At 47.2% G+C, this 15,462-nt stretch overlaps 1 protein-coding gene across 1 annotated transcript in view; it reads right to left on the reverse strand.

The window, feature by feature from the left end:
- Positions 1-15,462, reverse strand: part of SMURF2 (SMAD specific E3 ubiquitin protein ligase 2) — a 316,698-nt gene that overhangs the window by 20,671 nt on the left and 280,565 nt on the right. The window contains exons 17-18 of the mRNA XM_029600765.1: positions 9,979-10,180; positions 9,171-9,246 (exon numbers count right to left, since the gene is read on the reverse strand). Of these exons, the coding sequence (XP_029456625.1) occupies positions 9,171-9,246; positions 9,979-10,180 (278 nt within the window). The remainder of the gene's footprint in view (positions 1-9,170; positions 9,247-9,978; positions 10,181-15,462) is intronic.

A 15,462-nucleotide genomic window follows, 5' to 3' on the forward strand; every position in this document is an offset into this window, starting at 1 on the left:
ACCATGATTCGAAAACCTTCCAAACTTGCACATATGACAAGGAAGTCGAAGTCTTATGTGACCTCAGGAGGGTGGACACCACTGCATCCGAATAACCTTTGCCTTTCAAACGACGCCTCTCAAACACCATGCCGCTAGACAAAAGTGATCTACCTGATCGAAACAAACAGGATCCTGATGGAGAAGATTTGGTAAAGATGGGAGATACAGGGGCTCCTCCAACGCGAGATTGACCAGGTCTGCGAACCACGGCCGTCGTGGCCACTCCAGAGCCACCAGAATTACCTCCATAGGATGACTCTCTATGCGGCAAAGAACCTTGCCGATCAGTGGCCAAGGGGGAAAAACATATAGCAAGACTGACATCGGCCATGGTAGGACCAAGGCGTCCGCCCCTTCCGCCCCTGTGCCCCTTCAACGGGCAAAGAAGTGCAGAGCCTTGGCATTCTGATAGATCGCCATCAGATCCATGGCCGGTGTTCCCCATCTGTCGCAGATCAGCCGGAAGGCCCTGTCCGCAAGTTCCCATTCTCCAGGGTCGAGCTGATGTCGACTCAGGAAGTTCGCGTGAATGTTGTCTACTCCTGCTATGTGGGATGCGGCGATGCTGATAAGGTGCTGTTCCGCCCACTGAATCAACAGCCGGGCCTCTAGCGCTACCGGACGGCTCCTGTCCCCCCCTGATGATTGATATAGGCTACTGTTGTCACATTGTCAGACAGAACCCTGACTGACTTTCCCTGGATTAGAGGGAGAAAAGCTCGCAATGCCAGCTGCACCGCCCTGGTTTCCAAGTGATTGATCGACCAACGCGACTCGGTCGAGGACCAGAGCCCCTGAACTGCCTGTCTCAAACACATCGCTCCCCAAGCAGAAAGGTTCACATCTGTGGTGACCACCATCCAATCCGGGGCCACAAGCAAGACCCCCCCGGAGGAGATTGTCCGCACACAACCACCACCCCAGACTGGAGTGAGCCAGATTCGTTAGGGGTAATGGAAGATGGAATTGTTCGGACACCGGACTCCAGCGGGACAGCAAAGCTGTTTGTAAGGGTGTGTGCAAAAGACCAAGGTACCAATTCCAGCATGGATGCCATGGAACCTATCAACTGCAGATAGTCCTACACCATCGGGGGTTGTTTCTGCAGTAAGGCCCTGACCTGCCCTTGCAGTTTGAGACTGCGATCGACGGAGAGAAAGACTTTCCCCAGTCGTGTGTCGAATAATGCTCCCAAAAATTCCAGAGACTGAGAGGGGTTGAGGTGACTTTTGGATGTATTGACCACCCAGCCAAGAGAGCGCAACAACTGCAGCACCCGGTGTATCGCCGCCCAACAGAGCTCCTCGGATTTCGCTCGGATCAACCAATCGTCCAGATATGGGTGGACTAAGAACCCCTCCCGACGCAGCTGTGCTGCAACTACCGGCCCCGTCCTCGCTGCGACCCTCGACTCCGGCCACGCTCTCGCGATCGGCGTTTGACCCATCGGGGTCCAGAGCAGGCCGCACCTCGCCGCAAGCACCCGGGACGCCGCCGACGATCCAGGCCGCGCCGCGAAGCCCGCCCTCGGCCCGACCCACCTGTGACATCACCGGCTGTGGGAGGCGCTCCTCCAGCTTTAAAAAGTAAGGCCTGCGACCGGCTCCCTCCTTCTGTTTCCGGCCCCGTCCTCGCTGCGACCCTCGACTCCGGCCACGCTCTCGCGATCGGCGTTTGACCCATCGGGGTCCAGAGCAGGCCGCACCTCGCCGCAAGCACCCGGGACGCCGCCGACGATCCAGGCCGCGCCGCGAAGCCCGCCCTCGGCCCGACCCACCTGTGACATCACCGGCTGTGGGAGGCGCTCCTCCAGCTTTAAAAAGTAAGGCCTGCGACCGGCTCCCTCCTTCTGTTTCCGGCCCCGTCCTCGCTGCGACCCTCGACTCCGGCCACGCTCTCGCGATCGGCGTTTGACCCATCGGGGTCCAGAGCAGGCCGCACCTCGCCGCAAGCACCCGGGACGCCGCCGACGATCCAGGCCGCGCTGCGAAGCCCGCCCTCGGCCCGACCCACCTGTGACATCACCGGCTGTGGGAGGCGCTCCTCCAGCTTTAAAAAGTAAGGCCTGCGACCGGCTCCCTCCTTCTGTTTCCGGCCCTGTCCTCGCTGCGACCCTCGACTCTGGCCACGCTCTCGCGATCGGCGTTTGACCCATCGGGGTCCAGAGCAGGCCGCACCTCGCCGCAAGCACCCGGGACGCCGCCGACGATCCAGGCCGCGCCGCGAAGCCCGCCCTCGGCCCGACCCACCTGTGACATCACCGGCTGTGGGAGGCGCTACTCCAGCTCCTCCAGCCGTTTAAAAGTTAAGCAGTGACCTAGGCGTCGCACGCCGTGCGTCGCACGCCTAAGGAGCACGACCAAGGAGCTTGCCCCTTGGTGCGCCCCTTAGTGCAGCCCCTAACACTCCCCCATACCAAACACCCCTTGTTATACCTCAACTCCTCCACACCATTAATCTGTTCTACGCTTCAGAATCCCCTGTATATGTGATCTTCATTATATTCTCAGTGCTTCCCCTATCTAATTGCCTAGATACATCTGGGTAGTCATCACTCCAGTCGGCCCTCAATTCTGCCCCAGACTAACCCCCCCCCCCCCAATTCCTTTATTATTGCTACATTCGTCCAAACACAATCACACCAACTCACTCCGATTTCTGAGCCATACATTCCTATTCCCCCAGGTAACACTCAGAACCCTCCCACACTCCTACCTGAATATGATATCCTACCCCATTCCCATTCTCAACCCCCGGCCCTATGTCCGAAAACAATGCTTCTTCCCCCCACCTACAACAAATATCAGATCCCTAGTACCCATATTGATCTCTCCGCTAACCCAAATGCTCTGTCTAACTACACTATCACTCCTGCTATTCAACTCCCAATCCTTAACCAAAAAAATTCCCATCCTGAATGACCTTCTATCAGACTCCCGGCCAGACATCTGTGCAATAACGGAGACATGGCTAAACCCAACTGATGTTGTACTACTGAATCAACTCCCCACCAATCTATACAATATACATTCTATCCCCAGACTCAAAAAAAGAGGAGGAGGCCTCCTATTAGTAGCCAAGAAAGAACTCAACCTTATTCACCAAATAGTCAACATCGACAATAAATATGAAGTGGGCCTATTTAAATCTCCTCATCTCCAAATCTGTCTGGTCTACACCCCTCCAGGCCTCCTCAATAATAATGCCTCCCCCCTTATTGAACTCATTGCTGATAAGATTGACATGGACATTCCTGCCATCATACTGGGCGACTTCAACTTACACATTGATTGTATCCCACAGTCACCCTCATGCGCAGCCTTCCTTTCGGCCATCTCTGCTATGGGCTTCACACAATCTGTATCCAGCCCCACCCACAAAGCAGGTCATACCCTAGACCTGATCTTTACAAACTCCCATCTCCTCCTAACTGCACCTCCCACCTGCACATCCATTCCATGGTCAGACCACTCGCTCATTAACGCTACCCTCAAAATAAACAAAACGCACTGTACCAACAAAAAACAAAACAATACTATTCACTATAGAAAATCCTGCTCTTTAGAGGAACTTTCCTTATCCCTTTCAAAAGACCTACAGAATCTAGACCTCAGCGATGAAGCTACTGCCTACAGTTCATGGAAGAACATTACAAACCATATCGCTGATGAAATCTGCCCCTGTATCTCTAAAGAAATTTCGCCATCCAACCCCAAGAAGCCTTGGTACACCCAGGAACTTAAGGCACTCAAACTGCAACTACGAGACAAAGAGAAAAATTGGCGTAAGAACCCCTCCCCAGCCCTCCAATTATCCTACAAACACACCCTCCACACCTACCGAACATCCATTTTGAAAACAAAAAGAGACTATTATGCTAGTAAAATCCACAATTATCAATACGATGCTAAAGCCCTCTTCGCTTATGTAACTTCCCTCACAAATTCAAACCACCCCCCCCATCACCGATATTGATGCAAGAAACAAATGTAATTAATTAGCCAACTTCTTCCACACCAAAATCACCAACCTTATCTCATCTCTCCCCCCTCCCTCCCCTCTCCCTTTCACCAGTCAGAAGAACCCCAACACCACTCTTAATTCTTTCGAACTCACTTCTGCCTCTGAGATTACTAGATTCCTAAAGAAAATGAAACCATCCTCACATCCTGAAGACTCCATACCTACTAAATCCCTCCTGGCTATCCCTGACATCATAGCCAAACCCATATCAGAAATCATTAACTGCTCCCTCACTACTGGTCTAGTCCCCCCTGAACTGAAACAAGCCATACTCAAACCCATACTTAAGAAACCTAACCTAGATCCCGCAGTTCCTTCCAACTTCAGACCAATATCCAATTTATCATTCATAGCGAAACTCATGGAAAGGGTAGTAAATGCTCAGCTTATAGAACACCTGGAAAATCACAGACTGTTATTCCCATCACAGTTTGGCTTCCGAAAGTTCTTTAACACTGAAACCCTCCTAATCTCCCTTTCCGACACCATTCTAAAAAGCCTTGATAAAGGCCAAACATGTATCCTGGCCATGTTAGACATCTCTGCGGCCTTTGATACTGTTAGCCACAATATACTAATCGACCGACTCTCTGACATCGGCATCTCAGGCCCAGCTCTGAGCTGGTTCACTTCCTTTCTGGCGGATCGCCACTTTAAAGTTAAATTCAGCAACTACGAATCAAACCCTGTTAAGCTATCCCATGGGGTCCCTCAAGGCTCCTCCCTTTCCCCAACCCTCTTCAATATTTACCTCCTTCCCTTATGCCAACTCCTTGCAGACCTAGGACTCACACACTATGTCTATGCAGATGACGTCCAGGTCCTCATTCCTGTCACCGACTCTGTGACTAACGCCCTCAAAACCTGGGATACATGCCTCAAGTCAATGAACAGCCTCCTCACTAACCTCAGGCTTGCTCTAAACACCTCAAAAACAGAACTACTTTTTATCTCACCTTCCCGCCATATCCCCACTCTCCCTGTCACCTCCAACCCCTCTCCACTTCATGTCAGGGATCTAGGGGTTACCCTCGACAACCACCTCAATCTCCAAAAACACATTTCTAATATAACAAGGGACTGCTTCTTTAAACTTCACATACTGAAGAAACTAAGACCCCTCCTTCACTTTAGTGACTTCCGAACAGTCCTCCAAGCCACCATATTCACAAAGTTAGATTATTGTAACGCCCTACTCTTGGGTCTACCTTCAACAACAATCAAACCGCTGCAGATGCTACAAAATGCAGCAGCTAGAATCCTCACAAACTCACGCAGATCGGACCACATAACTCCAATACTCAAAGAACTTCATTGGCTTCCAATCCCTGCCAGAATCCAACATAAATGCCTAACAATTATCCATAAAACTCTACACAATAAAGAGATGATTTGGCTAAATGATTCACTCCAATATCACTCCCCCAAGAGACCAACCAGATCCATTTATTTAGGAACTCTGTCAACCCCTTCCCACAAACTTTCACAGCTCGCCTCCACCCGAGAGAGAGCCTTTTCCATAGCAGGACCATCTCTATGGAACTCAATGCCCCCTGACTTACGTCTAGAGCAGAGCACAACAACCTTCAAAAAAAAGTTGAAGACCTGGTTGTTCAAACAGACATTCACCTAATCGTAGCATCCCTGGTCAACATAGCTCTGTATTAAAGTCTGTAATTTACAATGTAACATAATGTAATATACCTTCAGATAATGTTATATAATACTCTACTACTGTACCGTATTATAATGTGGCAGTAATGTAATATAGTTGCTTTCTTTCTTTCTCTCTTAACGTTAACTCTATCCCTCACTAAACTCTGCTTCTCTTTTTCGACATCCCGTTCCTTGGAATTTACCTTGTTAGATGTAACTATTATTTTCCTCCTACTGATGTTAATTGTTACCCCTGTTATAATGTAAACCGATGTGATATCCATTTGAACGTCGGTATATAAAAGTTTTAAATAAATAAATAAAATAAAACTACCACCATTATCTTGGTGAAAGTTCTGGGTGCAGCGGCGAGGCCAAAGGGCAATGCCTGAAATTGGTAATGCCTGCCCAACACACAGAACCTGAGGTGTTTCTGATGCTCCTTCCTGATTCCGATGTGTAAGTACGCCTCCGTGAAATCCAGGGAGGCCAGAAACTCTCCCAGCCGAACGGAAGCGATCACGGACCTCAACGTCTCCATGCGAAAGCATGGGATCCGGAGACATCTGTTGATGTACTTCAGATCTAGTATGGGCTGGAAAGAGCCTTCTTTCTTTGGAATGACGAAGTATATGGAGTAATGCCCTTTTCGTTGGTCCAAGGTGGGAACCAGGACGATTGCCCCCAGAACCGACAGTTGGGCCACAGTCTGGAGAACCACTCGTTGCTTGTCTGCGTGTCCACACGGGGAAGGGAAAAATCTGGAGCTGGGAGGGCGAGCAAAATCTAAGGCGTAGCTGTGTTTTATCACAGAGAGGACCCACTGGTCGGTCGTGATGGTGGCCCATTCCTCGTAGAAGAGAGACAACCGGCCCCCTACCTTCGGTATGAAGGAATGGACCGGCCGGAATCATTGTGCTGGCTTACCACCGGTAGATGACGAGGCGGCAGCAGGTCTACCAAAACACCTTCCATGAAAGGGCTGGGGGCTGTTGTCTGCCCCCCCCCCCCGAACGAAAGGAGGAGGAGGAGGGGGTGCTAGGCCGAGGTGCACGAGCCTTTCGATTACCCCAAAACCTGCATCTGGACGAGAAGGACCCCCTGGAATGCGCCCTGTCCTCCGGGAGCTGGTAGCCTTTATTTTCGCCCAGCAACTGGATCATGTCTTCCAATTCCTTACCAAACAGGAGTTTGCCCTTAAAAGGTAGGGACCCCAGTCGAGATTTAGAGGCTTCGTCCACAGACCAGTTTCGCAACCACAGTAGCCTTCTGGCCGAAACAGCCGAGACCATGGAACGAGCCGAAGTTCTCAGAAGATCATAGAGGGCATCCGCTCTATAAGCCACGAGCGCTTCTAGATGCCCAGCTTGTCTGGCTTCTTCCTCCGAAAGGCCTTCATTGGCAAGGAGCTGTTGCACCCAACGTAGCCCGGCCCATAACTCAAAGTTGCTACAAACGGCTGCTCGGGCTCCCAGAGCAGAGACTTCGAAAATCTTCTTCAGCTGGATCTCCAACTTACGGTCCTGAAGATCCTTCAGCGCCGTGGCACCCGTGACCGGGATAGTCGTTCTCTTTGTCACCGCTGAGACCGCGGCAGCTACCTTCGACACCCGAAGGATTTCCAGCGCGTCCTCAGGCAAAGGATAAAGCTTATCCATAGCCTTTGTGACCTTCAGGCCCAAGTCCGGTGTATCCCACTCTCGAAAAAGAAGGTCCGTAGCAGAAAAATGAAAGGGAAATGTGGTGGGAGGGCCACTCAAGCCCAGCAACACTGGGTCCATAGAGCCAAGGCGAGACTCCTCGGGAGGCGCAGCGATCCCTAACTCCCCCAGAATGGCGGGAATGAGAGGGGCCAGCTCGTCCCTTCGAAAGAGGCGAATCACCCTCAGGTCGTCGCCCTCCGAAGCCTGGCTCTGCCTTGCCGCTCCCTGCGCTGGTGTGCCCTCTCCCTCTACCCCCTTCAGGGAAAGGCTCCTCATGGTCCTCCTGATCCGATGAGTCACAGGGGTAAGCCGTATCCTCCCTGGGGGGAAGGGCCCGCAATGGGCGCTTGGACTTGGAAGGTCCCTCCTTGTCCTCTGACCGGGGATGAGATATGCCTGCTGGAAGTGGGTCCCCATGGGACCCCGACTGGGGTGAATGCCTTTTATATGCATTGCCAAAATAAACCCCGAAGAAAAAGAAGAACAGGAATCCTCCGAATCCGTGCCGGTGTCAGCCCCCCTTCCCTCCCCCTGCCGGGGAAGCAGGCCGCGAAACCGGCCGCTGTGGGGAAAGGGAGGGCGGGGAATTCCTGGCCCCCTCCGCGATCGGCGCGGTAATGGGAGCCAGTGGCAAGATGGCGGGTTTTCACGGATTTCACGGCAAAGGTTTGGGAGGGATAGAGGACCGCTCCCTGATCGCGACCGCTCGCCGACGCATTACCACCCCCCAAACCGCTCCCAACGGACCCTCTCCTCCGGGGATGCAGGCTGAACACAGCCCATCTTGCGAGAGGCGCGTGCTCCCCGAGCCGCAGGCCGCACAGGCCATGCCTCGTGGCATGCCGGCTCCGACGAAAATCGCAAAAAAGAAAAATAACCGAACGCGTGGGCTAGCAATTGTCGCCGCAGTAAGGTCGGAGAATCGCTGCTTGGCGCAGGACCAAAAATCTTTTTTTTTTTTTTTTTTTTACCTTAGACGCTGTCCCCCGATGAGTGCTGAATTGGTCCGGCTGGGGTGAGTGAGCTGGACTCCCCGGTATCACCCCGGCTGGGTTTGTAGGGAAAGTAGGGTCCTCGACCCCTAGCACCAGCACCCTGCTCGACCAGGGGAGGATGGTCCCCTCAGGACTTGACAACCCCCTGGGAGACAACTGACCGTTCCATACAAATCTTCTTCCTCCTAAACCTATGTTGTACTTTTTTTTTTTTTTTTAAACTTAATTAAAAGAAGGAAGCAAACAAGAACACTCTGACTAACTAGCAAACCTAAATATCCCTTCTATTTCTCTCTCTCTTTTTTTTATCAATTCAGGCTGTGGGCCATGCACCCGGACAATCTGCTGGAGACAGAGTAATACTGACAGGCTGTGGGTGGCACCCTGGTATTTATGGCAGAGCCTGTCAAATCTTGCTCTGTCTCCATCTGCTGGTGCGGAGGCAAAACCCAGGAGTCTGGACTGATCTGGTACGTACAGGGAACTTCTGCTCGTTAACATACAAGTCTGTCTCAGCTCTGTAAGCATCTATTTTTAACTTCACTTTTCACAGAGCATACATCAAAATAAACACAACACTACTTTATAATAATAATGCACATATTATGAATAGTGTGGTGCCAAACAAGAAGCTACCATCAAGCTGCATAATTCTTATAATAAATTTCAACTTGCAAGTTCTACAGCTGACCTTCAAATGGATGGAAAACTGGGGAGGACTAGAGGGGGAAGAAGTGATTTTATTTCTTACCAGGTGTGAGCTTTCGGCAGGTTATTAGTGCTAGCATCAATCTGGTGGATTGTGAATAGTCTTGGGCCTGCAGCACCTGCAGATCGGTCACAAAAAGAATTCAGAACATATGTATGCTAAGCACAGATATGCAAGACCAAACAGAGACAGCATAGAGCAGTGGTGGCCAACTCTGGTCCTGAAAAGACACAAAAGGATTTGGTTTTCAGGATATCCATAATGAATATGCATGAGATAGAGTTGCATACAATGGAGGCAGTACATACAGATCTATCTCATTGTAACGTAGTAACTGACAGCAGTAAAAGACCAAATGGTTCATCAAGTCTGCCCAGCAAGTTGCTTATGGCAGTAACTGTTGTTACATGCCACACTGCTTTATTCCATGCATATTCATTATGGATATAGAGAAATGGCATAGAGAAAGTGACATTGTTCATCTGCAGGTCAAAAGGAACTGACTTTTATTCTGTTTTGGAACACTAAAACCCAACAGTTCTCCACATTTTCTCTCTTAACATTGCTAAGTGCAGTCTTATTCGCCTAATAAGTAGAAGAGAAAACATTTACATATATAATTAACTCTGTTGCTTAATTTCTTGGCTCTGCTTCCTGTGATTTACAAATCACTGTTGTGAACAAGTTCTTACCATAACAAGAAAGTCATTCCGTGCAGCCTGAATAAAAAAAAAAAAAAGACAGCTCTTGCAACTTTTTTGTTATTTACTAGCCGAGCAGGACAGGTGCACAAATATTTCTAGTAGATCGTGCCCTGTTTTCATGCCTTCCTGCCTCACGGTGCACTTACCTTGTAAAGCTTTGAAGCCCTGCAGAGGAACTCTGGATGACCCCGTCACAAACTGAAGCAGCCGCGCTCGCCTCTCTTCATCGAAAAACTCCACAGCTTTCCAGAACCATTTCACAATGTTGCTGTCAGGGGTACAGTGTTTTAACCTAGTATTTGCCTTCCAGTCAGTCACATCAATCTTTCCAAGGCCACATATAATGAGCTGATGGTATAATTTAAAACCCCCGATTAGTAAACAGAAATAAACTATAGAAATGGGATGTTTTATCAAAGAAGAAGAATTTAGTTGCAAGTTCATCAGGACATAGACAAACAGGTCTAATCATGCAAAACTGTAAAAATAATTTAAGGACACTCACCAAGAATACAAGTACATTTAGTTTTTAACTTTCTTCAAACATTTTTGCAAGAAAAATCTGAGCTGTTTATTTATTTAAATTTTCCCTAGTGTCTTTTAGTTTTCAGAATGTATGATAAAGTTGTATGGTTGCTGTGTTAGTCCACTTAGATGCACAGATACAAAGATAAACCCAAGATATAACAGATACTATTTTAATTGGGCTAAATACATTTGAGAGAAGCTTTTGAGAGTTACATTTTCTTCAGGCCCATGTAAAATAGGGATATACATTATTCCAACAAAATTTTGTTGGTTTTCACATTTCATTTTGGAAAAAAATATAGTGTTACCAACTGGAGCTAGGCAAAGGTCCAGACCCAATACCAGGGCCTTGGCCAAGATCTGAGTAAAGGTCAAGGCCTGGAAACATTTTGTTGGGGTCAGAAAACTTCCTGGCCCCCAATTACCGCATCTGTCATGGTTCCAATGCTGCAGCCCAGCCCTGACATCAGGGTCTGGCCCTGACACCTCAGCATAGGCCCAGGCCTGAGGCCAGGGCCTCAGCCTAGACAAAGACCCAGGCATCAGGCCTAAGCCTCTAAGCCAGGCCTTAGTGTGAGGCTTTGGGCGAGGTTGCGTCATTCTTCCAGGGCCTATGCCTACACAAGACCAAGGCTTCGACATCGGATTCCCCCAGTCCAGGTAAGTAGGGGCTGTGGGGGATCCTGGCTCCAGCATTTTTCCAGGTGGGATGGATGGGCTTCTTAACTCCATTTTTTGGGTTTTTTAAAAAAATGTTTATTTTGTTTTTACAAACTTTAGAAAATGAAACGAACATAAGAACATGCCATACTGGTTCAGACCAAGGGTCCATCAAGCCCAGCATCCTGTTTCCAACAGTGGCTAATCCAGGCCTTAAGAACCCCCCTCTCCCCAATAACAAAATTAATTTTTTTGTCTAGCATATCCCTAGTAAAGAATGTTGTTTGAGACTTGGCTGCATTAGCCTCTCAGGCTATTTTCTTCCCTTCATTTCTCAGTCCCTCCCAACTACAGCAAGGGAGGGCAGGAGTGAGCTGGTTGGGGTATCGGATCTAGCAGAGGCTTCCATCTGACCCTCAGCAGCATCACTTCTGGCCTGGAGAAGTGGCATGCTATTGCTGCCATGGACCAAGACCCACCCTGCCATTGCAAACCAGCCAGATGAGGCCCCCAGGCCATAGTTTGCTTTCTTCCCAACTAGAGGCTGCATGCCCTTCCATACCTTCTGAGGGGCAAGGGGGCAGAAAGCTTCTCCAGACTAATGCTGTTTTAGGGAAGCCACCAGCATGTGTTATAGAGCAATGCATCCAGTATGGTACAAGTCCACATCATAAAAATCATATTTTGTTAAGGTTTTCATCAGCAGGCAATTAAACAACCACCAAGAGCCAGAGGCTGGTCTATTAGTCTGGACACAACTTGCTGCCTTCTCTTGGAAGGCTATAAACATAAAAAAAAAATCAACTGAAGCAGCCACTGATTTCCATGGCTGCTTGATTTATTTTTGCTAGGTAAAATGCTTCTGTAAAAAAAAAAAAAAAAAAGGATTTTCTAGAAATTAATGGTGTACAAATAGCAAAAAAGCTCATGTTGTGTCCTCACATCTCAGAGACAGCAAACACCATTACACAGCACAGTTACAGTAGGCCACTGAGCATATGCAACAGCAGCAGTTAGATGCAAATTAAACTGCATATTACAAAAAAAAAGTTTGACATCATACTTGCTCTTAAAGCCGTAGAAAAAAATGTGTTTGTAAATAAAGTCTCTGTCTGGGACTCCTAGCAAAAGAGAATCCCAACCAGGAGATCTTGAGACACAGTTTTAAAAATGAAACATTTTTCATGTCAATAAAGCAGACAAACACCATAGATTTTACATCACAAGCTCTGCATGACACGTTCCTATTGTTATTTTAGTTAAAAAAAAAAAAAAAGTGCAGACACTGCAAGTCTGTCTCATTTCCTGCCATGAATTCATTTTAAGTCTGGGTCTTCCACTGTAAACACCTGCAACACTTGCTCTTGAATGGAAAGTTAACCCTCTGGCACCAGCAGAAGTCTAAAATTCCCTAGGACCAAATGTTACTTTAAACTCCAGGCTGTGCAGGTACCAGGGTGTAACAGACTGTACATTAGACCCTCCTTAAAAGTCTGGGGCCGGGCATTTAGCCTGGGCCACCTTAAGCCACAGGCAGGAAGGGAGTTCTGCTCCGAGGGCATGGGAATAAGAAGCTAGACTCAGGGAGAACAAGGAGCCCCAGGGAAGAGAAGGAAGCCTAGGGAAGGCTCCTACTGCTGAATTGTGAGTTATAGTGCTATTTTGTGAACTGCGAAGGAAAGCAGATCAGATTCGGTTTTGTTTTCTTGTCATTATTAAAGAAGTTTATGAGATTCCTTTTTGAGAGCTATTTTGACAGTTTCTTGGGTTTTTTTGTATGTGCACCTCTCATTTCTATAACAATTATTCTTGTTGTTAAAGTGAAATGCATGAAAAAAAAAAAAAAAAAGAAGTTTGAGAGTCCAGGAGTCTGTTCTCTGGCCACCCCAAGACCGCTCTCAGTACCACACAGGGGTCAAATAAAGGAGCACGGCTTTGGACCTATTGTTTGTTTTAGTATTTATAATGAAAGGGAATTTCACAAGGTTTTGGAGGTACGTAAGAACATGCCATACTGGGTCAGACCAAGGGTCCATTGAGCCCAGCATCCTGTTTCCAAACCTGGCAAGTACCCCAAAACTAAGTCTATTCCATGTTACCGTTGCTAGTAATAGCGGTGGTTATTATCTAAGTCAACTTAATTAATAGCAGGTAATGGACTTCTCCTCCAAGAACTTATCCAATCCTTTTTTAAACACAGCTATACTAACTGCACTAACCACATCTTCTGGCAACAAATTCCAGAGTTTAATTGTGTGTTGAGTGAAAAAGAACTTTCTCTGATTAGTTTTAAATGTGCCACATGCTAACTTCATGGAGTGCCCCCTAGTCTTTCTATTATCCGAAAGAGTAAAAAACCGATTCACATCTACCCATTCTAGACCTCTCATGATTTTAAACACCTCTATCATATCCCCCCTCAGTCGTCTCTTCCCCAAGCTGAAAAGTCCTAACCTCTTTAGTCTTTCCTCATAGGGGAGCTGTTCCATTCCCTTTATCATTTTGGTCGCCCTTCTCTGTACCTTCTCCATCGCAATTATATCTATTTTGAGATGCGGCGACCAGAATTGTACACAGTATTCAAGGTGTGGTCTCACCATGGAGCGATACAGAGGTATTATGACATTTTCCGTTTTATTCACTATTCCCTTTCTAATAATTCTCAACATTCTGTTTGCTTTTTTGACTGCCGCAGCACACTAAACCGACGATTTCAATGTGTTATCCACCATGACGCCTAGATCTCTTTCTTGGGTTGTAGCACCTAATATGGAACCTAACATTGTGTAACTATAGCATGGGTTATTTTTCCCTATATGCATCACCTTGCACTTGTCCACATTAAATTTCAGTTGCCATTTTGATGCCCAATTTTCCAGCCTCACAAGGTCTTCCTGCAATTTATCAAATCTGCTTGTGATTTAACTACTCTGAACAATTTTGTATCATCTGCAAATCTGATTACCTCACTTCTTGTATTTCTTTCCAGATCATTTATAAATATATTGAAAAGTAAGGGTCCCAATACAGATCCCTGAGGCACTCCACTGCCCACACCTTTCCACTGAGAAAATTTGTCCATTTAATCCTACTCTCTGTTTCCTGTCTTTTAGCCAGTTTGTAATCCACGAAAGGACATCGCCACCTATCCCATGACTTTTTATTTTTCCTAGAAGCCTCTCATGAGGAACTTTGTCAAATGCCTTCTGAAAATCCAAGTACACTACATCTACAGGTTCACCTTTATCTACATGTTTAACTCCTTCAAAAAAGTGAAGCAGATTTGTGAGGCAAGACTTGCCTTGGGTAAAGCCATGCAGATTTTGTTCCATTAAACCATGTCTTTCTATATGTTCTGTGATTTTGATGTTTAGAAAACTTTCCACTATTTTTCCTGGCACTGAAGTCAGGCTAACCGGTCTGTAGTTTCCCGGATCGCCCCTAGAGTCCTTTTTATATATGGGGGTTACATTAGCTATCCTCCAGTCTTCAGATACAATGGATGATTTTAATAACAGGTTACAAATTTTTATTAATAGGTCTGAAATTGCATTTTTTAGTTCCTTCAGAACTCTGGGGTGTATACCATCCGGTCCAGGTGATTTACTACTTTTCAGTTTGTCAATCAGGCCTACCACATCTTCTAGGTTCACCGTGATTTGATTCAGTCCATCTGAATCATTACCCATGAATACCTTCTCCATTACGGGTACCTCCCCAACATCCTCTTCAGTAAATACCGAAGAAAAGAAATCATTTAATCTTTCCACGATGGCCTTATCTTCTCTAAGTGCCCCTTTAACCCCTCGATCATCTAACGGTCCAACTGACTCCCTCACAGGCTTTCTGCTTCGGATATATTTAAAAAAGTTTTTGCTGTGAGTTTTTGCCTCTACAGCCAACTTCTTTTCAAATTCTCTCTTAGCCTGTCTTATCAATGTCTTACATTTAACTTGCCAACACTTATGCAGTATCCTATTTTCTTCTGTTGGATCCTTCTTCCAATTTTTGAATGAAGATCTTTTGGCTAAAATAGCTTGTTTCACCTCCCCTTTTACCATGCCGGTAATCATTTTGCCTTCTTTCCACCTTTCTTAATGTGTGGAATACATCTGGATTGTGCTTCTAGGATGGTATTTTTTAACAATGACCACGCCTCTTGCACACTTTTTACTTTTGTAGCTGCTCCTTTCAGTTTTTTTCTAACTATTTTTCTCATTTTATCAAAGTTTCCCTTTTGAAAGTTTAGCATGAGAGCTGTGGATTTGCTTACTGTCCCCCTTCCAGTCATTAAATCAAATTGATCATATTATGATCACTATTGCCAAGCGGCCCCACCACCATTACCTCTCTCCCCAAATCCTGTTCTCCACTGAGAATTAGATCTAAAATTGCTCCCTCTCTCGTCGGTTCCTGAACCAATTGCTCCATAAAGCTATCAT

This window comes from Rhinatrema bivittatum, chromosome 4, assembly GCF_901001135.1.
Source record: "Rhinatrema bivittatum chromosome 4, aRhiBiv1.1, whole genome shotgun sequence".
NCBI classification, from domain to species: domain Eukaryota; kingdom Metazoa; phylum Chordata; class Amphibia; order Gymnophiona; family Rhinatrematidae; genus Rhinatrema; species Rhinatrema bivittatum.